The sequence below is a fragment of the Lepidochelys olivacea genome, assembly GCF_965140295.1.
Source record: "Lepidochelys olivacea isolate rLepOli2 genome assembly, chromosome: 5".
NCBI classification, from domain to species: domain Eukaryota; kingdom Metazoa; phylum Chordata; order Testudines; family Cheloniidae; genus Lepidochelys; species Lepidochelys olivacea.
Window position 1 is genome coordinate 63,088,591 of NC_140415.1, and position 23,092 is coordinate 63,111,682.

Genomic DNA, 23,092 nt, shown 5'->3' on the forward strand with positions numbered 1-23,092 from the left:
TGGCATTTGTTCTATACAAGAATAATATAGAATGTCTGTGAAGATCAATTTGAGTGATTTTAAATTCAGAAAATTATATTATCTTTAATGCTTTGCTAAAAATGATTTGAAAGTGAGACTTTAATGTTTAAAAAAACAAATATAAAGTTATTCTGTTGCAGAGTATTGAATGTAACAGAATCAATGAAAGTCATATTGATCCACCTATGTTCCTTAATTAGAAATAAAGGTAAAGGCTATGCCTATTAAGACCTTTTGTATTAGAATGCTATAGAGCTTAGGATCCCATCTGTTTTTTATCATAGTTTGGTTCTCCTTGCAATAATTGAAACATTTGATGGGGGACCAAAATATTTTTTTTAATAATAGCTATATATGCAAGAAACAAAGCACCAGTGGCCAGAGGGCTTAAAGTCAAAGCTTCTTTAGACCTCACTATCTCCCCCCCCCATCCCCCACCTCTTCAAATCTGGCTCTAAAAGAGGAAATTAGGGTGGGTAGGGAAATGAATCTTACACTGTTTTCTGTGTCACATTGTAAGCAGCACATTACTACTCTTCTGTAAGTATATTTTTCACAGATGTAAGATGTAAAATCATCCTTCTGACCCTCAGTAGAGCTCTACTGGCAAAAGGCCTACTATAGATGCAATTATGCTGACAAAAATATTGTTTTGCTGGGGTAGCTTATTTTACACACAAAAATGGTATAAACTATATTGGCAAAACTGGTATAAACTACATTACATTATAAACTACTCTGAAACCTGTCATACATTAGGAGGGTTTGCCTGTGTAGCTGTGCTGGCAAAGCTTTTAAGTATAGACAAGGCCTTAGGGATTTAAAAAGGAAAACAAAAGCCTTGCAACCTACTAGATACATTTAAATGAAGAGGGATTTCTAAGGTAAATTACTAGTTTTCCATGAGATGGTTTAAGTCAGAAAAGTGGTAGGGTATCAAACACATTGTTTTCCTGTGGAACTCCCATACAACTTGGATGGAAGGAAAGAAAGAAAAGCAAGTCCTTTGGACTAATGCAGTACCCCGTCTTCTCTGGACACTTTAAATTCAAATCTGGTTTTAGGTGACAAGTGGGTCTGCCTTGTTCCTAATAAATATTGCCCAAGCGTTGGACAATTTATCGTGATTAACCAGTTCCACAACAACATAATCAACTAATCCTTACTCAGCAGCAACTGATTAATAAATGTCTCTGCCATATTTTTCCAAGAAAGCCAGTTAGATGTGTCCCATCCTATCATCTTGATATTAAAAATCAATTTCTAATAGTTAACTTTTGATATCCAATTCTATATATGTTCTCATATCATGCTTATCACCATAGTATCTGAGCACCTTTCTGTACTGCATTAAGAAATGTGACTGTGACACAGTGGACATTTTTGGTAATATTTTTATGAAGCCTATACATGCCTCAGATTCCCCTTTATATTGCATTGCTACCCAGTGAGGGAAACAGGATTAAGTTTGCTCTCAGGACAGGCTAAGAGACAGGGCTTGTATTCACATACAGTGCTACAGCAACACAGCTGCAGCACTTCAATGAAGATGCTCCTTACGCTGATGGAAGAGCTTCTCCTAACAGTATAGTTAATCCAACTCCCTGAGAGGCAGTAGCTATGTCAGTGGGAGAAGCTCTTTCCTTGACATAGTGCTGGCTATCTGCGGGTTAGCTCAGTATAACTTCACTCAGACGTGTGGATTTTTCACACCCCTGAGTGACGGAGTTATACTGATGTAGGTCTGTAGTGTAGACCTGGGCATAGGCAGGTGTGTGTGTTGCTTAGCTCTCTGAGTGGACTGAATAGGTCATTTAAAAGGACTGGCCTAAGCTGATCCATCTCAGTGAAAAATCCTAGAAGACAATGGAAAACCCGATCACCAGGACATCAACACCTAGCAACCAGTGATCCAAAGGGAGGAAGATTTCCCAGGCTCTTAGCAGGGAATCAGAGCAGACACCTCAGCTTGAGAACAAAGGACTGAGAGGTGTGAGGTAGGGGGGAATAAATTTGAGCTCTGGTAGCTCTCTGACCTGGGAACTGACTAAGGAAGGAAATGAGAAGGAGAGCCAGAGATGGCTGGCTGGCTGGCTCATCATGGCACTGGCTTGGCCAGGATGGACTATGGCTTAACTTCTGCCTCTCTTTGCTAATTTTAAGACTTACTATGCTGTGTTCCAGCTGAATAATAAACGCTACTGTTTTGAAAATGCTGCTTGAGTCACTGTCACTATAAATAATTAAGGGAGGTGCATTAATCCCTTGAGTGTGCACGCCTCTACCCAGAGTGTACTTCAGTTGGACTTGCTGAATAGACCTCACAGTGTGAAGCAGGAGTGCTGAAGCCCCAGAGATTCAGTCTTAGGCGGCGTTGAGGCCGCATGGCCTACCCTGAAGGAAGAGTGAGACCCCTTGCAGTCTGGCACATCAAAGGGGTTTCTCCAAGAGACTGTTTCAAATCTGGGGGCATAGCACCGATCCTGTGGATATATAACAGTGACTAACATCAGTCACATGTTTGTTCTTTGATCCTTTCCCTAGGGGGAGAAGTGTGTGCAGTGGAGTGTCTTGTTTTGGTAGTGTTTTAGGTTTTTAAACATACATGTTGCTATATATTTATGTTGTCCTAGGTTCAAAGTAATCAGCTTTTCCAAGAAGTAACAGAAATGACTTGGGTGCTGTTGAATATGTTAATTTATTGCACACATTGCTCATCACCATAGTAACTAAGTGAAATTTGCATAACTGTTAAGAAAATACATTATTTGTCACATCCATACAAAAAGCTATATTATACTAATATGCAGGTTGCAAAGCGGAGCTCTCACAAGTCATAAAATGCCAACATTAACTCTCTGCTTGTGCCTATGCATTATGTTACATTCTGAAAAAGGGGGTGAGCAGTGAAGTGGCAAAACTTGCAGATGACGCACAATTATGTGCTAATTAAGACTAGCAAAGACTCTGAGCAACTTCAGAGGGACTCAGCAAAAGTAGGTGAATGGGCAGCATTGTTGGCAAATGCAAGGTAATGCATCCTGTAAGGAATAATGTAAACCCATTACATATACCATTGCATTCTGAAGCCACTCAGGAAAAAGGCTTGGGATAAAATCCTGGCCCCCTTCAAGTCAATGGGAGTTTTGTCCCTGACTTCAGTGCGGCCAGGATTTCCCCTATAGATTTCATTCTGGAGCGAATGATGCAGTCAAAAAAGCAAAGAAAGCATTAAGATGTATAATGAATATGACAGAAAATAATACTGAAAATAACATAGTGCTGTTATATAAATTAATGGTATTCCTGTACCTGAAGCGCTGTGTTCAAGTCTGGTTGCCCTATCTCAAAAAGGATATAGCAACAATTTATTCCACTGCTTAACTACCCTGACTGTTAGAAAGTTTTTCCTAATGTCCAACTTAAACTGCCCTTGCTGCAATTTAAGCCCATTGCTTCTTGTCCTATCCTCAGAGGTTAAGAAGAACAATTTCTCTTCCTCTTCCTTGTAACAACCTTTTATGTACTTGAAAACTGTTATCATGTACCCCCTCAGTCAATTTTTTCAATCTTCCTTCATAAGTCATGTTTTCTAGACCTTTAACCATTTTTGTTGCTCTTCTCTGAATTTTCTCCAATTTATCCATATCTTTCCTGAAATGTGGACACAGTACTTCAGTTCAGACCTACTAAGCATGGAGTAGAGCGGAAGAATTACTTCTTATGTCTTGCTTATAACATTCTGCTAATGCATCCCAGAATGAGATTTGCTTTTTTGGCCAGTGTTACTCTGTTGACTCACATTTAGCTTGTGATTCACTAGGACTTAGCAGGTCACTTTGCACAGTGCTCCTTCCTAAGCAGTCATTTCCCATTTAGTATGTATGCAATTGATTGTTCCTTCCTAAGTGGAGTACTGTACTACGAATTTGTCCTTTATTGAATTTCATCCTATTTACTTTAGACCATTTCTCCAGTTTGTCCAGATTATTTTGAAGTTCAATCCTATCCTCCAAAGCACTTGCAATCCTGCCAATCTTGGTATCATCCGCAAACTTTATAAGTGTACTTTCTATGCTATTATCTAAATAATTTATGAAGATACTGAACAGAACCAGACCCAGAACTGGTCCTTGCAGTCCAGAACCCCACTTGATTGTGAACTGCTGATTACTCTGTGAGAACGGTTTTCCAACCGTTATGCAACCACCTTATAGTAGCTCCATCTAGTTGTATTTCCCTAGTTTGTTTATGAAAAGGTCATGCAAGACAGTATCAAAAACCTTATTAAAGTCAAGATACACCAAATCTACTGCTTTCCTCCATCCACAAGGGTTTTACCCTGTCAGAGAAAGCTATTAGATTGGTTTGACACCGTTTTGTTATTGACAAGTCTATGCTGACAGTTATTTATCGCCTTATTATCTTCTAGGTGTTTGCAAATTGATTGCTTATTTGCTCTATTATCTTTCCACATACTGAAGTTAAGCTGACTGGTCTGTAATTCCCTGGGTTGTCCTTATTCCCGTTTTTATAGATTGGCACTATATTTGCCCTTTTCCAGTTGGTCGTTGCCTTAGGCACATTTCACCTTTCCCATGTAATGTTCAGTAGTGTATACCCCATAGTCATATAGTACAAATTATGTATATGAAGCTTAACAAAATTAGGTCATAATTCTGTTCAAATCCATTAGATTTGATTTCAGAAAGGTCTTTCTGCATGTTCACTGTAGACATCAATGGTAAAGTGGTGGTTGGCCACTACAGTTTCCAAAGCACTAGAGCAACTTCACCATTTATGAATCTTTACCCTAATGAGAAACTGCAAGACACACTCCCTAAACTGTGTATTGCAATATAAAATGAAAACTACCTTGTCAGTGGCAGCTTTGTGGGGTCAGCACTTCTGAAAATTGTGCCCATTAGAAATAGATATGAAAATAAAGCTTTATGTTCAAGATAATAAAAGAAATGTCTTATTTTACTGGACCATTTTTATTTATCTTCTGAATTTAAAAATGGGCAATAATGAAAGAGACTAGCCTAAAATTTAGAACCATTTTAGATACTTTGTATGCTTTTTCAGTTCTCACAGGAATACAGCCTAAAGGAAACAATATAAATTAATGATGAAATTCATTTCAGAGATAGCATTGGTATTGAGCCCGGAAGAATGAAATTAAACCTGTATTGTTCTAAAAACATCCCTTTACGACTTCTAGAGGGTGAAAATTTGTACATATGGCTTCAAGGCTTGTTTTCCCTAAGTATTTGGACATATAGCATGTCACGTGTGCTTAAAGTTAATTCTGTAGCTCAACTGTACATATGAGAGAAAAATTGGTTTCTCATCAAGAGCCACAATTGCACCATGTGTCCTATTTTAAAACTGTCCATTCAGAATCAATTTGATGTATATTCAGAAATGGAGAGGTACACACGGTGCTCATATATCAGTTTTTTTTTTTAAATGCAGGCAGTAGGTTAATGAGGGGGGGTCAGGTGCAAGTATTAGAGTGTTAGAATTGTAGTAATCCCATCATCCTTAATAAGTCTATGTGCTTTGAGAACTTGGCATAATAATAATGTGCATAATGCTTGTAATTGTGACAAAATCATGGGTCATCACCTTTGCTGTAAAAATCTCCTCTGTCAATTGTTTTTCATAAAATGTTTTTTGGGTTCAATTATGAATATTTTGGTGTGGACATTTTTATTTTCATTTATAATAATTATAGTCCATGTACATTTTTCAAAAGAGAAAACAACATAATTTTATGAAAACTGCAGTACTCTACAGCAGCTTTAATGAAAACCTAAATTTTGAGTCATTGCAATGTATTGCCTTGGACTTATTCCAGATTTGCTTTTTTGAACAGACTGCATCCACAAGGCAGGTACAGCTCAAAAGTCTGTCAGCAGAAATATTGCTCCAGTTCCAACAGTTTGCATTGAATTTTTTTCTAGAATTCTTTCTGGCTTTATTCTTTTTTTATTTTCATTTAAATAGAAATAGACTCCATGAGCCCAAGGCTGGAATCTGTTCAACAGCAGTGTCCATTGGTCCATGCCTGCATCCTTCACCTTGTCATGCTCTAAAGCAATGCCATAAGGGACAGTGCAGACTGTCTCTCCAGTTCCTTTCTGCCACTTGTGGTTTGGGATGGAACCTTTCTGTGTCACTGACCTTCTAGTGTTCTGCTTGAATTTCAACTGTAAATAACTTGTAAATAGTTTTTATCTTAGGTATTTAGCTTAGTTAAGGCTGGCCTTTCCTGGGGTCTTCTCTGTGAGTGATCTGCATGAGAGTTGCCTGTACTGCCTCAGGGAATTACACATTCCCTCAAAGTGTGTTATCTGCCACTCATTCCCCCCTTGTACTAGGCAGTTTTGGGTGTTAAGACTCCACAGACACTTAATGAAACTCTCCATGAGATCCCTTTCTGACTGGGACCCAGTTTATTGAGTGAGTCTGAACTCGATTATCATCATGATCATGTTCCCATTACGCCTCTAGTGTTTAGGGCAGTGATGAAGCTCCTCCACTCCTGTCTGTTTCTGGCAAGTCTTTCAATGGTTCCCCAGCTGTGCCCCAGGTTTTTCAGCTTGGCTTCCACCGCTCTTCACCGTGTTATTTTTGGACAGCCTCGTTTTTGCTTGCCTTTATGTGTCCATCTTATTGCTACTCTGATGATGGAATCAGTTTCCATCTGAAGAACATGGCCAATCCATCTCCAACGCCTCCTGGCAATGATAGTGCTCATTCTTCTTGGCTACACTGCGTGAATAGATCTTGGTTTGAGATTGTTCTGGGCCAAAAGATACGGAGGATTTTTCTAAGGCAGGTTGTATGGAAAGAAGACAGTTTGAACACGTCACACTTTCTCATTTCCCAGCATTCTGCACTATAAAGTAATGTTGAAAGTCTACAGCTCTGATAAATTTTGAGTTTGGTTTTGGTGTTATATTTTGATGATTTCCAGACAGTATTTAAGCTCCTGAAGGTGTTCTTGGCTTTACTGATTTTGTTCCAGATGTCCTGGCTTGTTCCACCGTCCTGGCTGATGGTGCTACCTAAATATGTGAATGTTTCTACATTGGTCAGAACATAATCCTCTATCCGTACTGGTGATGGTGAGGTAATATTAAAGGTAATGATATCAGTCTTATTGCACTTGATTTTCAGTCCAATTTGCTGATTGAATTCATCGAGTCGAGTTGTTTTTTCTTGTATATGGTGTTGGGTATGTGATTGGAGAGCGAGAGTGTGTTTTGTTTTATTTTGATTGGTAACTTACTTTGTTCTGTCTGTTATTACTTGAAACCACTTAAATCCTACTTTTTATACTTAATAAAATCATTTTGTTTATTAATTAACCCAGAGTAAGGTCTGTTAAAGTTTCATAGTCCTGGCTGATATTCCTGATAGTGAAAAAAGCCCAGACCAACTCTGAGTTTTGGTTGATTCTTCATATTTTTAGCACAGATTTATTTGGGATGCCATGGTTACTAATACTTTTCACTGATTTTCCATCTTCTGAAATGTTCCCTCAAAATAAATGGCACAGATTTGAGCATTCAAGTTCACCATTAAAGTGAGGTTTTTTTGTTGTTGTCAGCTGCTTTTGCTTTTTTGTTCTGTGTGTTGAATAACTAATTAAGCAAGAAGTATGGCTTTTCTGGTGGTACAGTATATCATAATTTTATCCAAACCATCACTCCATTCCTTAATTTTGGGATTACAGACATAATTAGCTTTTAGCTACCTACGCATGATTTTAATTGGTTAAAATAAACAGTGACATAGATTATTTTTTTCATTTTCTGTCCCTTTTCTTAGGCAACTGGTATGGATAATCTTGCATTATCGTGGATGATATCAAGAAGAAACCTAGAAAAACAACCTATGACCCTCATAGACCTTTGCTATGGGAAGATAGAAAACGTAAACCTACGCTATCTGGTAAGAACTTTAAACCGGAAATATTGAGACTGCATTTCTATTGCTCAAGCTTTAATTTTACTACATGAGCTTCTTCACTCATTGTTTCTTAAATTTCTAGCAAATGTTGAATTGTTAAGCATTTGTCTTGATGTTTTATGTCTCATTATGATTGGGACAAAATCTGAGAAATGGAAAAACATGAGTACAAGGGCTTAGAAAGAAGATTCTCAGACCCTAATGGATGGGGTGTGACTGCAGCTGTCCTTTAGTTTCTATTACAGCTATAATCTACTGCTGTTTCTCATATGGAAGTTGTGGCTCCCAGATCAACTCTGTGCAAAAATCTAAGTAACATAGACTAGACCGGCTAGTGAATCTGCATTATTTTCCTACTTCATCCTGCACCTGTTTCCACTCTTTAGGGAGTTGTATTGCTCCACCAGAGAGATTGCTCTTGCTTCCACATTCAGACAACCTGCAGTTTTTAAAGCCACTTTTAGACCTTAAGTGCCTGCCTAGAGGCCCCTGCGATATTATCTCATTGCTAATTTGTATACTGCAGTGTAGACATGTATGGCACTTTCCAAACAAGTATCGAGACACTGTGATCCAACATGCTTATCATATGAGTTAGATAGATAATGAAAGATCATAACACACAATGGGGGTGGGATGGAAGGAAGAGAGACAAGGGAAATAAGGAGGAAAGGACATTGCTTTTCAAGAGATAGGTGGTTTTGTTGTTAAGAAAATGTTGCTTGCAAAGTACTGAAATAATTTAGTTTGTTTCTGTCCCCTATTTTTTAATGAGAGGGAGCACAGAAGGATAAGGGAAAATAGAGGGAGCAGATAACACTGGAGCTGAGATTAGTGACAGAAATGTGGTTGGAAGAGGAGAGTGAGATTGGTTGGCTCACTTGAAGTAGAAGGGTATTCTGGGAATGAAGGGGTGTGGGGGCATGAAGACACAAGTGATAGAAAGAAGCCGAGGGAAAACTAAGGGGAAAACTGAGTAGAGTGCATGACATGAGTGGGAAGTAGTGAAAACTAGAGTTGATCTGTGGGTAGCCTTGAAGGGAGAGGATGAGCTATTTGAACTTGATGCAGAGGCCATTTCCTATTAAGAGTTTTGAGGTGGGCAGTTTGAGGGGGCAGTTACATGACTGGAGCACCAGGGAGAGAAGAACATGGTAGCAGCAGTACTGTGGATAGACTGAACAGAGATGAAGTGGCAAGAATGGAGCCAGAGACGAAGAATTTAGTGATGAGGTGTAGGAGAGCCAAGGCATGAATCAGGCTTTTAACAATGGACACAGAGAGATGGATTTCCTAAGAGCTTGGTATTGTGTGAAAAGAATTTAAAAGCACAGATTGTGGGAAATAGAATAGAAGTGCTAATGTAGGGAAGAGGAGAGAATTTTAGAGAAAAAGAAGTTCAGTGTTTAGCATATTTCCTTGACAAGCGGATGAAAGTCAAGACTAGAGAGACAAAAGATCAAACAGAGGGGTAATAAATCTGTCCCTGAGCTGTTGCCTGACTCTCCATTTCACGCAGCATTCAGTTGCTTGAATGAAGGACCTCATTGTGTACTGTAGATATTCTTACATCATTTATCATATTATGTACCTACAAGAAAGAACAAAAAAAAGTTCCATTCAGTGCTAATAATAGTGACATATATATGCAACAATAAAGTCTGAACTAATTGTGTTTGTCATTTTACATAAGTCTACATTTTTGTCAAATCTCTGAAGAAATATTCTCGCACATGTGCTAAGGATTGGAGGAAGACACTATAAATTATTTCTACAAGTGCTGTAAAATGCAAATATAACAAGTGTCCTATTTCATTTCTTTATTCTGTGAGAGTACAACTTGTTTTATGGGCATGCTTTAATTACTTCAGGATGTTCACTTTGTTCTTGTAATTTGAAAATCATTAGACTCATGATGTTGAGATATAGATACCTTCTCATGCATTGTACCCAACCGCCCAGAGAGTCTAGTAAGATTAGACTACATCCACAAAGGCAACTCTTCTTAATACAACCTTTTAAATCCTTTTCCCATTGTAGTCCCAGTATTATTCTTCTGTTTGTTGCAGAGGCAGCTCTCTGGCACTGGCTCCTAGAAGGGAAGCTTTCCCTTTACTTCACTTTAGGATTTATAGCCTCAGGAAGGAGGCGAAATCTAGTGTAGTTTTGTAACGGAGACAGTTCCCTAGAGAAACTCTCTCCTGTATCTCTGCTTTTTTCAGTCTCTTTCCATGGGTTTTCCTGCAGAGAGCAACCAAAACTGAAGACTTTCTTTGAACTACTAGCAATGGTGGAAGTGACACTTCCAGCTGTAGTCTAGTCATGAGCCTTCAGCAGTACTGGCCTTGTTTTTAAACAGAAGCAGCCAGACATCTTTGTCTCGCAGGAAACCAGCCATGCTCTTGGAGCATGATGGCTGAGGGGACAGAAAAACATAGGCCTAGCAAGGCATGGAGATGGCTTCCGTCTATTGGCATCATGCATAGTGGTGTTCATCTGTGGCACAGTTATGATCTCCTCCCCCACAGCAGATTCTCAGACAGCTAATCGAACACATCAGTGCTGCTGCCTTTCCCATTTACATAGTTTCCTAACTTTTGGTTCCTCCATTTCACTTCCTCTTTCAACTTTGCTTCTCCCACTTCCTCTACTTTTCAAGAAACATCTATTAAACCAGAGACATACAGGCAGTGTTTTCTTTCATTGTAAAGCTCTTTTCATCAGCAATAGGGGGAACTGATATGGCAAGGAGGAGTATGTCAAAGCCTCTTTCTTAGACCATCTCTTCATCTTGTTTCACTTAAGAAACCATTTTGAGGGAGTGCTTAGACACCACAATGATGGGTGCTGTATGTGACCCTAGACACAGCCTGAGGATACTATTAGGACTATTCTAGCATATCTCCGTCTTCCTTGGTTTCCTCCTCAAGGGAAGAGGAAGACAAAAAGCATTTGAGAATAATGAAAAAACTAGCATTCTTTTAAATCTTATCTCCACTGGGGGGAGGGGAAATTTCGTAATCTGATTCCTTTCTGTATCCTGAGAGAGTCCGTTAACCCAAACAAACTGGACAGACTCATTCTATATAGTGACAGTGATTTCAGAACCCTGAAATCACAATCCTCAGACATGCCCAAATAAGAATCCTCTTAAAATTAAAGCCCCCTACAGTGGTGAGAACTGAGCTGGCTTCCTCCATCCTGGAGCCCTTGGAATTAATTCCTTCAATAGCTATACTACAATTTGCCCAGAATGACTGGCTCAGGAGAAAATAAAATCAGTTAAATTAATATCAGATTAAATTATGAAAATTAAGAAAATAGATCGAATTATGCTTAAAATGATGTAATATTCCAAAAGATAAAAGGCCCAGATTTTCCACCGAGACTACCCCTGTCTACTCTACCAACTCCACACTTCTCAAAACACCAAAAGCAACAAAAAACCCAGCAACAACATCGAACAGAAAGACCACATCAACAAGCTAGCATTTTGTTCCTTCTTTCCTACGCTTTTCCAGGTTTTCCTTCTGTGTGCTACCTTTCTTTAGTACCTCTGAACTGAGAGATTAAGAATGAAATCCTGGCCCATGGAAGTCATTGATAAACTTCTATTGATTATCATGGGGCCAGAATTTCACACACAGAATATGAGAGTATTTTATTAGTCTTCACATACTGGAATATCTATTAGTGCAGAGAGCCTTTTCTTTCTCTTCTACTGACTGCTGTGTTTATGCAATTGAGTTGATATTTTAATGTTTGTTATTTTTAAATGTTTCATTTATGGGTTGTGACACTGCAGGCTGTTTTATTAGGAGGTTTTAGCGATTGGTTTTCACGGCAATGCTTACAAAAATTAGTGTAATTATGTGCCTAATTTACGTATGTAGTTTCTGTGAATGTGTCTGAAAGTCGGGTTTTTCATGAGCAGCAACCACTTAGTTGCACAGCTTGTCATTTATATGTGCAAATACCTAATTTGGATGCATAAAATTATTGCAGTTTTGCCTGACTTTTTGCAACTCTCATTAGTATTGCTGGACAGTGAATATTTCATTGTAAGAAAACACACAAGTCAGAACAGTTTTGACATAAAAGTTTCAGGAAAAAATCATTGCACATTGAAAGTATTTAAACTTTACATCATATCAGCATATAAATATGTGTTAGCAGGATTCTAATAATTAACATACAAAGTACATTATAGTAGAATTCTTGTGCTTTGAAATGTTTAAAACAATATATTTCCAGATGTGTTGGCAACATGAAGTTGAGTATACATATACAAAGTAGCTTAAATAAAGATGTTGAGAAAACATCCCAGCATGTATTTTAAAACTGCAGAATTATGGATGAGCAACTCTAGATGAAATGAGACCATGTTGTAGTCTTGTAATGAGTTTTTTCCCCAAGAAACTAAAATGATGTAAGGAACACATAAAAACTTTAAAATTCAAATGGTTCAAATTCATTAAATTGATTTACACATGTAATTTGCAAAATAAATAAATATCTATAATTGATGTGCTGCATTAATATTTACAATCAGCTGAAATGTGAAGAAACAAACCCCATTTTGTATGAGAATTTTAAAATACTGCATAAAGAATCTTTTCTCATCTAATTTGTTGCTTTGTAGAGTTGAGGTGATATAGCTTACCTATTTAAATGTTTTGGAGTGGGATATATAAATATTTATATCCATATAATTATAGCACACTGTTATCTTGCCTGTTGCAGGAAACCTGAGTGATTGACAGATATGGAAAATGTATTTACTGAAACCTGATATAAAAATCTTGTTTCCAAAGTCACTTTTTTATTAAGTCCTGAAATAACTGCCCTCTGAGTGTTGGAATGGAAAGTGTCGAAAAAATACAGATTATATGATGCTGACATGTAAAAGAAGTAAAGGGCATTTCTAACTTCCATTGTGTGTCAAGGGTGTGACCTTTTGAATCTGAACTGAAACAAATTGGCAATGACAGCTTCTGATTTTCACTGATCTCACTTGAAAAACATTATTGCAAATTGTATCTCAGTAGAAGTGCTTTTCCTGATGAATTATTCATGAAAATCACTTCATCACGTAGAGCACCTGTGGAGAAGGTTTTACATTGCATATTAATGTATATGCAACATGTCCTGCAATTAAACCTTCAATATGAAAATGTACTTTGCTTAGATAATCAGTTTATAATGCACCATGCTAAGGGCAATGACAAATATGTATTTGCATTCTTGGAATTTTAAACATTTTTAATTAATGCTTGAAAAGGTCACATCCCAGGATCTTATGGATAGTTACTGTGAGCCATTTGCGAAAGGTCTAAATAATAGTAACTTTTTCCCTTTATTTTGATTAGTTCTTTAATTTATATCTCACCATTGTATTGATTGTTCAGCACATACTTTCGATTTAGAAAACTGTACTTTGAAGTTTATAAAGGAGAGTGACTCTGTTGACTGGTGTTGATACCACTCTGTATCCAGCAGAAATGTGCATCCTCTGCTTTCTGATATACCTGTTGTGTCCTGACAGTTCATTCATTTAAATGCAATGTGAATAAAAAGGATCTCTAATATCATCCATGTGAATTAATGATGTTATCTGTACAAATAGTCTTGAATACTTGCTTGCAGTATTCTCTTAGCTCTAGTCAATGTCAAATAAGTCTTTGATCCGGAGGTTGGTAACTCCATCATTGTTAGATGCTTTTTAATAACTGAGAACTGTTTAGCATCAAAGTGTGTTTTATCGCTCTCCTTTTGTGTCTTTCTCCCACTCTTGTCTTCTTGCTTTCTTCCAAACAATCCCCATCCCTGAATCTTTCTTTCTTTCTTTCTTTCTTTCTTTCTTTCTTTCTTTCTTTCTTTCTTTCTTTCTTTCTTTCTTTCTTTCTTTCTTTCTTTCTTTTGTGCTGAGGAGCCCTAGTCATGGACCAGGACCCCATTGTTATGCCTCAATTTTCTCTTATCTAATTTTCTCTCTTTTCCCACCTGAAAACGCTCTTTCTCCAAAATGCTATAATCATTAGTCCTCTCCACAGAGAAGAATTAACAATTAGATGACTCAAGTTCTTTCCTCCTTCCCTAAAGGGAAAAATATACAGGTAAAGTTGGATCATAGTTTCTCATAATATCTTATTGTTCATCCCTATGCTTCATTCATACATTGTTTATTTAAATTATAAGTTGTTTGGGGCATACTTGCCTGTAAAGCACCTTGCACATTGTTGGTGAATAGTAATTATTTTTCTCTATGTGTTATTAAATATTGCTCGTAATGCTTTCTTTAAGCATAACATCATTAATATGTAAATTGCAAATGCACACTTGCATCTCAGTTGTAAAAGGCCAAGCAGTCTCTGTGCTTAGTTTAAAGATAAGTAGAGAATGTCAAATTAAGTTCAAGGTATATTTATAACAACTGCACAGAATGATTACTTGTCAGAGATGTAAGTATTTCATTGATCAGCAATTAACAGCATTTGAAGTAATGTGGTGAAATATACATTAAAAAAATCTCACTAAAGTGTGTGGGCATCAACTGTGCAAACAAATGACTCCCTTGTGGTTCAGCAAGTCTAAGAAGTCGTCTTTAAAAAGTAGGAGCTACTTGGCTCTGATTGTAGTGCCAGCTAGTGGCTTCATTACTTTCTTGCACTTTCTTTTTAATTTCTGATGGTTTCATATTACAGTAGATGTCTGTCTTTTTGTTAGATGAGGCCAAGTATCTGAACTAACACTGACTGATGTCACTTCAAAGGCCTCTTGAAAATTCTTCTGTGACACTAATCAAAGCAGGTTTGAATTAGCCAACCTTTTCCTGCTGGTTTGGTAATCAGAAGTGAATGCATTGGGTGGATAATACGTTTATGTAGCAATATAGAATCTTTGTTTTTCTTTATTGCATACATTGTTCTTAGTCTTTTAAATGTTAACAGTTATAGTCTTTAATGCTCTTTTGTGTATAAAGGAGCTGCTAACTCAGGAGTAAACAATTATCAAATCTGACATTGTATTAGATGCAAAAATGAACCATGCTAAAAAGAGATCCTTTAATGTGACTTTCTCATAACTGTCCAGAATATACTGACTTCAAAACAAATTTTTTTAAACTAAAATAAAAAAGCCTAGTGTTTACAAAAATGGTCAGCAAATGTGCTACAAACTTAACAGTTGGTTAACTTGTATGGCAAAATTTTCAAATACATGGTACAAATGAGACTTAGGCTATACTCCGCAGTTCAGACTATGCCCTGGTCTACACTAGGACTTTAGATCGAATTTAGCAGCGTTAAATCGATGTAAACCTGCACCCGTCCACACGATGAAGCCCTTTTTTTCGACTTAAAGAGCTCTTAAAATCGATTTCCTTACTCCACCCCTGACAAGTGGATTAGTGCTGAAATTGGCCTTGCCGGGTCGAATTTGGGGTACTGTGGACACAATTCGATGGTATTGGCCTCCGGGAGCTATCCCAGAGTGCTCCATTGTGACCGCTCTGGACAGCACTCTCAACTCAGATGCACTGGCCAGCTAGACAGGAAAAGAACCGCAAACTTTTGAATCTCATTTCCTGTTTGGCCAGCGTGGCAAGCTGCAGGTGACCATGCAGAGCTCATCAGCACAGGTGACCATGATGGAGTCCCAGAATCGCAAAAGAGCTCCAGCATGGACTGAACAGGAGGTACGGGATCTGATCGCTGTATGGGGAGAGGAATCTGTGCTATCAGAACTCCGTTCCAGTTTTCGAAATGCCAAAACCTTTGTCAAAATCTCCCAGGGCATGAAGGACAGAGGCCATAACAGGGACCCGAAGCAGTGCTGCGTGAAATTTAAGGAGCTGAGGCAAGCCTACCAGAAAACCAGAGAGGCGAACGGCCACTCCGGGTCAGAGCCCCAAACTTGCTGCTTCTATGATGAGCTGCATGCTATTTTAGGGGGTTCAGCCACCACTACCCCAGCCATGTTGTTTGACTCCTTCAATGGAGATGGACGCAACACGGAAGCAGGTTTTGGGGATGAAGAAGAAGATGATGATGATGATGATGAGGTTGTAGATAGCTCACAGCAAGCAAGCGGAGAAACCGCTTTTCCCGACAGCCACGAACTGTTTCTCACCCTGGACCTGGAGCCAATACCCCCCGAAGCCACCCAAGGCTGCCTCCTGGACCTGGCAGGTGGAGAAGGGACCTCCGGTGAGTGTACCTTTTAAAATACTATACATAGTTTAAAAGCAAGCATGTGAAAGGATTAATTTGCCCTGGCATTCGCAGCTCTCCTGGATGTACTCCCAAAGCCTTTGCAAAAGGCTTCTGGGGAGGGCAGCCTTATTGTGTCCTCCATGGCAGGACACTTTACCACTCCAGGCCAGTAGCACGTACTCAGGAATCATTGTAGAACAAAGCATTGCAGTGTATGTTTGCTGGCATTCAAACAACATCTGTTCTTTATCTCTCTTTGTTATCCTCAGGAGAGTGAGATATCATTCATGGTCACCTGGTTGAAATAGGGTGCTTTTCTTCAGGGGACACTCAGAGGTGCCCGTTCCTGCTGGGCTGTTTGCCTGTGGCTGAACAGAAATGTTCCCCGCTGTTAGCCATGGGGAGGGGGGAGGGTTGAGAGGGTAGCCACGTGGTGGGGGGAGGCAAAATGCGACCTTGTAACGAAAGCACATGTGCTACATATGTAATGTTAACAGCAAGGTTTACCCTGAAAGAGTGTAGCCATTGTTTTATAAAATGTGTCTTTTTAAATACTGCTGTCCCTTTTTTTTTCTCCACCAGCTGCATGTGTTTCAATGATCACAGGATTTTCTCCTTCCCAGAGGCTAGTGAAGATTAGAAAGAAAAAAAAAACGCACTCATGATGAAATGTTCTCTGAGCTCATGCTGTCCTCCCACACTGACAGAGCACAGATGAATGCGTGGAAGCAAATAATGTCAGAGTGCAGGAAAGCACAAAATGACCGGGAGGAGAGGTGGCGGGCTGAAGAGAGTAAGTGGAGGGCTGAAGACAGGGCAGCGTGATGTGGCGGCAGCGTGATGAGAGGAGGCAGGATTCAATGCTGAGGCTGCTGGAGGATCAAACCAGTATGCTCCAGTGTATGGTTGAGCTGCAGCAATGGCAGCTGGAGCACAGACTGCCGCTACGGCACTTGTGTAACCAACCACACTCCTCCCCAAGTTCCATAGCCTCCTCACCCAGATGCCCAAGGACACGGTGGGGGGGCCTCCAGCCAACCAGCCACTCCACCACAGAGGATTGCCCAAAAAACAGAAGGCTGGCATTCAATAAATTTTAAAGTTGTAAACTTTTAAAGTGCTGTGTAGCATTTTCCTTCCCTCCTCCACCACCCCTCCTGGGCTACCTTGGTAGTCATCCCCCTATTTGTGTGATGAATGAATAAAGAATTCATGAATGTGAAGCAACAATGACTTTATTGCCTCTGCAAGCGGTGATTGAAGGGAGGAGGGGAGGGTGGTTAGCTTTCAGGGAAGTAGAGTGAACCAAGGAGCTGGGGGTTTCATCAAGGAGAAACAAACAGAACTTTCACACCGTAGCCTGTCTAGTCATAAAACTGGTTTTCAAAGCTTCTCTGATGCGTACCGCGCCCTCCTGTGCTCTTCTAACCGCCCTGGTGTCTGGCTGTGCATAACCAGCAGCCAGGCGATTTGCCTCAACCTCCCACACCGCCATAAACATCTCCTCCTTACTCTCACAGATATTGTGGAGCGCACAGCAAGCAGTAATAACAGTGGGAATATTGGTTTCGCTGAGGTCTAAGCGAGTCAGTAAACTGCGCCAGCGTGCCTTTAAACGTCCAAATGCACATTCTACCACCATTCTGCACTTGCTCAGCCTGTAGTTGAACAGCTCCTGACTACTGTCCAGGCTGCCTGTGTATGGTTTCATGAGCCATGGCATTAAGGGGTAGGCTGGGTCCCCAAGGATAACTATAGGCATTTCAACATCCCCAACAGTTATTTTCTGGTCTGGGAATAAAGTCCCTTCTTGCAGCTTTTGAAACAGACCAGAGTTCCTGAAGATGTGAGCGTCATGTACCTTTCCTGGCCATCCCACGTTGATGTTGGTGAAATGTCCCTTGTGATACACCAGAGCTTGCAGCACTCTTGAAAAGTACCCCTTGCGGTTTACGTACTCGCTGGCTTGGTGCTCCAGTGCCAAGATAGGGATATGGGTTCCGTCTATGGCCCCACCACAGTTAGAGAATCCCATTGCAGCAAAGCCATCCACTATGACCTGCACATTTCCCAGGGTCACTACCCTTGAATCAGCAGATCTTTGATTGCGTTGGCTACTTGCATCACAGCAGCCCCCACAGTAGATTTCCCCACTCCAAATTGATTCCCAACTGACCAGTAGCTGTCTGGAATTACAAGCTTCCACAGGGCTATCGCCACTCGCTTCTCAACTGTGAGGGCTGCTCTCATCTTGGTATTCATGCGCTTCAGGGCAGGGGAAAGCAAGTCACAAAGTTCCATTAAAGTGTCCTTATGCATGCGATAGTTTCACAGCCACTGGGAATCGTCTCAGACCTGCAACACTATGCAGTCCCACCAGTCTGTGCTTCTTTCCCGAGCCCAGAATCAGCGTTCCACCGCATGAACCTGCCCCATTAGCACCATGATGCATGCATTGGCAGGGCCCATGCTTTCAGAGAAATCTGTGTCCATGTACTGATCACTCATGTGACCACGCTGACATTGCCTCCTCACCCGGTATCACTCTGCCAGGTTCTGATGCTGCATATACTGCTGGATAATGCGTGTGGTGTTTAATGTGCTCCTAATTGCCAAAGTGAGCTGAGCAGCCTCCATGCTTGCCTTGGTATGGCATCTGCACAGAAAAAAGGCGCGGAACGATTGTCTGCCGTTGCTCTGACAGAGGGAGGGGCGACTGACAACATGGCTTACAGGGTCGTCTTACAGGGAATTAAAATCAACAAAGGGGGTGGCTTTACATCAAGGAGTATTTCAGGCGGGACTTCACGGAGGGTTCCAATAAGAAATGGTGCACCTAAGTAATTGTTCTTATTGGAACAAGCAGGTTGGTCTGGCCTCTGATTGATACATGGCTAGATTTACCTTGCTGCACCTTCTCTGTGAGTGACTGCAGTGTGACCTAGAGGAATGAGTCCCCTAGATGGGGGGGGAAGCAAATGAGTACAAAAACAAATCTGGTCTATTTCTTGTTTTGATCCACTCCATCTATCTTTTACATCTTTGGCTGGCAGCAGACGGTGCAGAAGGCCTGCAAGCCATCCACATCTCATGGCTGCTTGGCAGAAGATGGTACAATAGGCCTGCTAGCCATCCGCATCTCTTGCCTGCCCGGCAGAAGATGGAACAATAGGACTGCTAGCAATCTGTATTGCCTGCCTGATCACCATAAGATGGTTCAATAGGACTGACTGCAGGACTAAAGAGAATGACCTGGTCAAGTCACTCCAAATTTAGTCCCTGCACCCATGTCTGCCCAGGCGCTCGTGGCTGACATGGCCAGGACCACCTGGGACATGATGATGACAGCTACCAGTCTTATTGTACCGTCTGCTGCCACAAGGCAAGGGGTTGCTGCTGCTGTGTAGCAATGCAGTACCACGTCTGCCAGCACCCAGGAGACATACGGTGACGGTTACCTGAGCGGGCTCCATGCTTGCAGTGGTATGGCGTCTGCACAGGTAACTCAAGTAAAAAGGTGCGAAACGATTGTCTGCTGCTGCTTTCACGGAGAGAGGGAGGGAACGGGGACCTGACGATATGTACTCAGAACCACCCGCGACAATGTTTTAGCCCCATCAGGCATTGGGATCTCAACCCAGAATTCCAATGGGCAGCGGAGACTGTGGGAACTGTGGGATAGCTACCCACAGTGCAACACTCCGGACGTCGACGCTTGCCTCGGTACTGTGGAAGCACTCCGCCGAGTTAATGCACTTAATGCACTTAGAGCATTTTCTGTGGGGACACACACACTCGAATATATAAAAATGATTTCTAAAAAAACGACTTCTATAAATTTGACCTAATTTCGTAGTGTAGACATACCCTATGTGAGGTGGAGGTGTGTGAATGTGCACCAAAGTGCTGTGCTCTAACTTTCCCATGGAAGCACTGCGGGCTCAAATGATAAGGTTCCTAGTGTGGATTAATATAGTCCTGTTTGAAGAGGACTGTGTTAACAGGAAGTGGAAACCTTCTAGTTTGCACCAGCAGATTCCACACAGGGGAGCTGTGGTGTGCACAGCTAGTCACACCCCTGTAGCCTGAATTAAAGGGCAGTATAGACAAGCCCTTAGGAATGTAACGGCTATCCTGCAATGTGCCAAAATTTACATTTACTGTATAAATGGTAAACTCATCAATATACAATATAGCAACAAAAATACACACAGTGAAGCTTCTGTTTTTCACTTATTCTGACCTATGTGTGCTGAAAATAAGCCATGATCTCTAATGTTCAATTTTTATGACAGGAGATATACTATGTTTTTATGTTCCTGTGAAACACTGTTTCTTCTCATATCGAAGTAGAGCATAGGCTTCCCTCACTCCTTCCTCCCCGTGCCCCGAATTCCCTGCCGCCACCTCGGTGGCCTTTTAATTAAGACTGCAAAGTTGATCTATTTGGTGTGGAACTTTAAGTAGTGGAGTACTGTTGGTTAAGAATATCTAACAGATTTATTGTTAAATCTGATGATTTGTTAAATAGTTACGTGTGTTTCATACAAAATTGTAAAGCTCAATAACTTTTTCTGGAGAGCATGAAGCAAATACCTTTAGACACATGAGATCCAATTCTCATTATTCCAGTGTTTCAGAAGAGATTTTTTTTTCATTTTGTTATGATTTTATGAAGGAAATTTTATGCTGTAAAGTACATAGGAGTGGAGAGTCTTCTGGAGTGGTGGGAAAATTTCTATGCAAACCTGTTGAAAACTTGTTGGGAAGGAAGGAATTAAAATCAGATGTCTAATAAATCCATTGGGCTAGAGAGTCAAAACCAGTTAGAAAACTACCAAAGAAGATCCCCAGAAAGCTCATTTTAAAATCTTGTTTTCAGTAGATAAGATCTTCAGCTTGTATAAATCTGCAACTTTCATGAAGCAATGTTCATTTACACCAGTTGAGGATCTAACCCAATATGTGTAAATAGAATGGCAAAGAATCCCCGCTGTTGCTAAGAAATGATGACTGTAAGCTACTTTTTGTGCACCCCGATCCTGTACTGGTGATGCACTTCCAGTATAAGCTGAAGTGGTTCTAACTAGTGACAGCTGCCACCAGGCTTAAGGAGCTGATATGCAACAGTGGCTCAGCTGGGTATTGGAAGACCTGCCTTTGCCCCCTTCTCCCTGGTCAGGAGTCACTAGACTTGCTTTATGCCACTGGCACATTTCCCTGTGCTGGAGTGATCTTCAAGTAGGGTGACCAGATAGCAAGTGAGAAACATCAGGACAGGGGGTGGGGAGCTAATAGGCGCCTTTATAAGATAAAGCCCCGAATAGATCAGGACATCTGGTCACTGTATTCTCAGGGTATATCAACACTGCAGTTAAAAACCTGTGGCTGCCCTGTGCCAGCTGACTTGGGTTCATGGGGCTCGGGCTACAGGGCTGTTTAATTGAGGTGAAGACATTTGGGCTCAGGCTGGAGCCCAGAGTTCTGGGATCCTGCGAGGTGGGAGATCCCAGAGCTCAGGCTGAAGCCTGAGCCCAAATGTCTACAATTAAACAGCCCCTTAGGCTGAGCCCCTTAGTCTGAGTCAGTTGGTGTGGGCCAGCTGTGGGTGTCTAATTGCAATGTAGACATACCCTTAGAGGCCTGGTCTATTCCTGAAAGATAAGTTGACCAAGCTACATCGCTCAAGGGTGTGAAAAATTAAGCCGCTCTAAGCCCTGGTATAGCACTGCTAGGTCGAGAGAAGAGTTCTGCCATTGACCTACCTTCTGCCTCTTGGCGCAGCGGAAAACCCCTTTCAACTGCTGTAGCAAGTGCCTATACTACCACGCTACAGGGGCATAGCTGCAGTGAGGAAACTGGGCTGCTGTAGTGCGTGTAGTGTAGACATAGCCTCACTCTCGCAATCAGCTACACCAGCATTAGAGCTGTTTTGTGCCAAGCATAGGGGAGTGCAAAGCAGCCACAGCACTGAATATAGCCCCACGTGTATTGTCATCCATGGTGAAATTTAGAATTATATCACTAAATTCATAAGTTTGGTAACGATTTTTCAACCAGTTAACACTTCCCCAGATCCTTCATTTTTCTGTGTAATGTAGCTCTAGTGCATTGCTGAAAGCAGGTGGGCTTGACACCTAATGTAGGTTCACTGTGCCACAGACTACACAGGTCCCTTGCTTCTACACTAGGCATGGGACTGTCACTGAGTTCCCTCTGGGGCAGGTGACTAACTGGCGAAGCACCATCAAAAAGTTCACTAACCCATCTGGGAACTGAGCAATACTTGAGCAACTAGGCAGGATCCAAGTGTGGAGCTTCCTCAGAAAAGTAGTTAACTTTCATTGGGCCTCATGTAACTTTCCTTTCAGTCAGAGCTAACCATTAGTGTTCATGGCAAGTGGTTTTGACCTCATAAGGCACGTAGAAAATGCCAAGCAATCTCTAGCAACATGCTAGAAAATTTTGCACCAAAATAGAATCTGAACAATATGGCTTTGTTTTGATTGTGAATCTAGTTGCACAACTCTCTCTTACAAACTTTTTTGCTTTGTGGAAAAAATCCAAAAGTAAGCTAATTTTCTGTTGGTGATCACTGCTGTCTGTCTGTTAATGAAATGGAAGAGCAGTATCTTAGTAGATTAAAATACTGAATTATATGCAATCATGGGACACAATAAATGAGTACTTACAACCAAGAAATACAGATATGAATAAAATTTTATTAAGGAGATGAAATAAATTTATAAGCAAATGCTCATATTTTAAGATAAAATATACATAAAGTGTTGAATCAGAATGTGTTTGTATTGTGGGTTATTGTAAATGGTTTCTGTTTTAAATTTGGGAAGCATGCTATAGTTGTTTTGGTGTGT

General features: G+C 40.6%; 1 protein-coding gene across 1 annotated transcript in view; it reads left to right on the plus strand.

Annotated features, from left to right (window-relative positions):
• The window catches only part of LOC311520576 (uncharacterized protein), a gene marked incomplete at its 5' end in the record, with an annotated part of 111,641 nt that overhangs the window by 30,751 nt on the left and 57,798 nt on the right, over positions 1-23,092 (plus strand). The window contains one exon of the mRNA XM_084628132.1: positions 7,864-7,986. Within this exon, the coding sequence (XP_084484258.1) occupies positions 7,864-7,986 (123 nt within the window). The remainder of the gene's footprint in view (positions 1-7,863; positions 7,987-23,092) is intronic.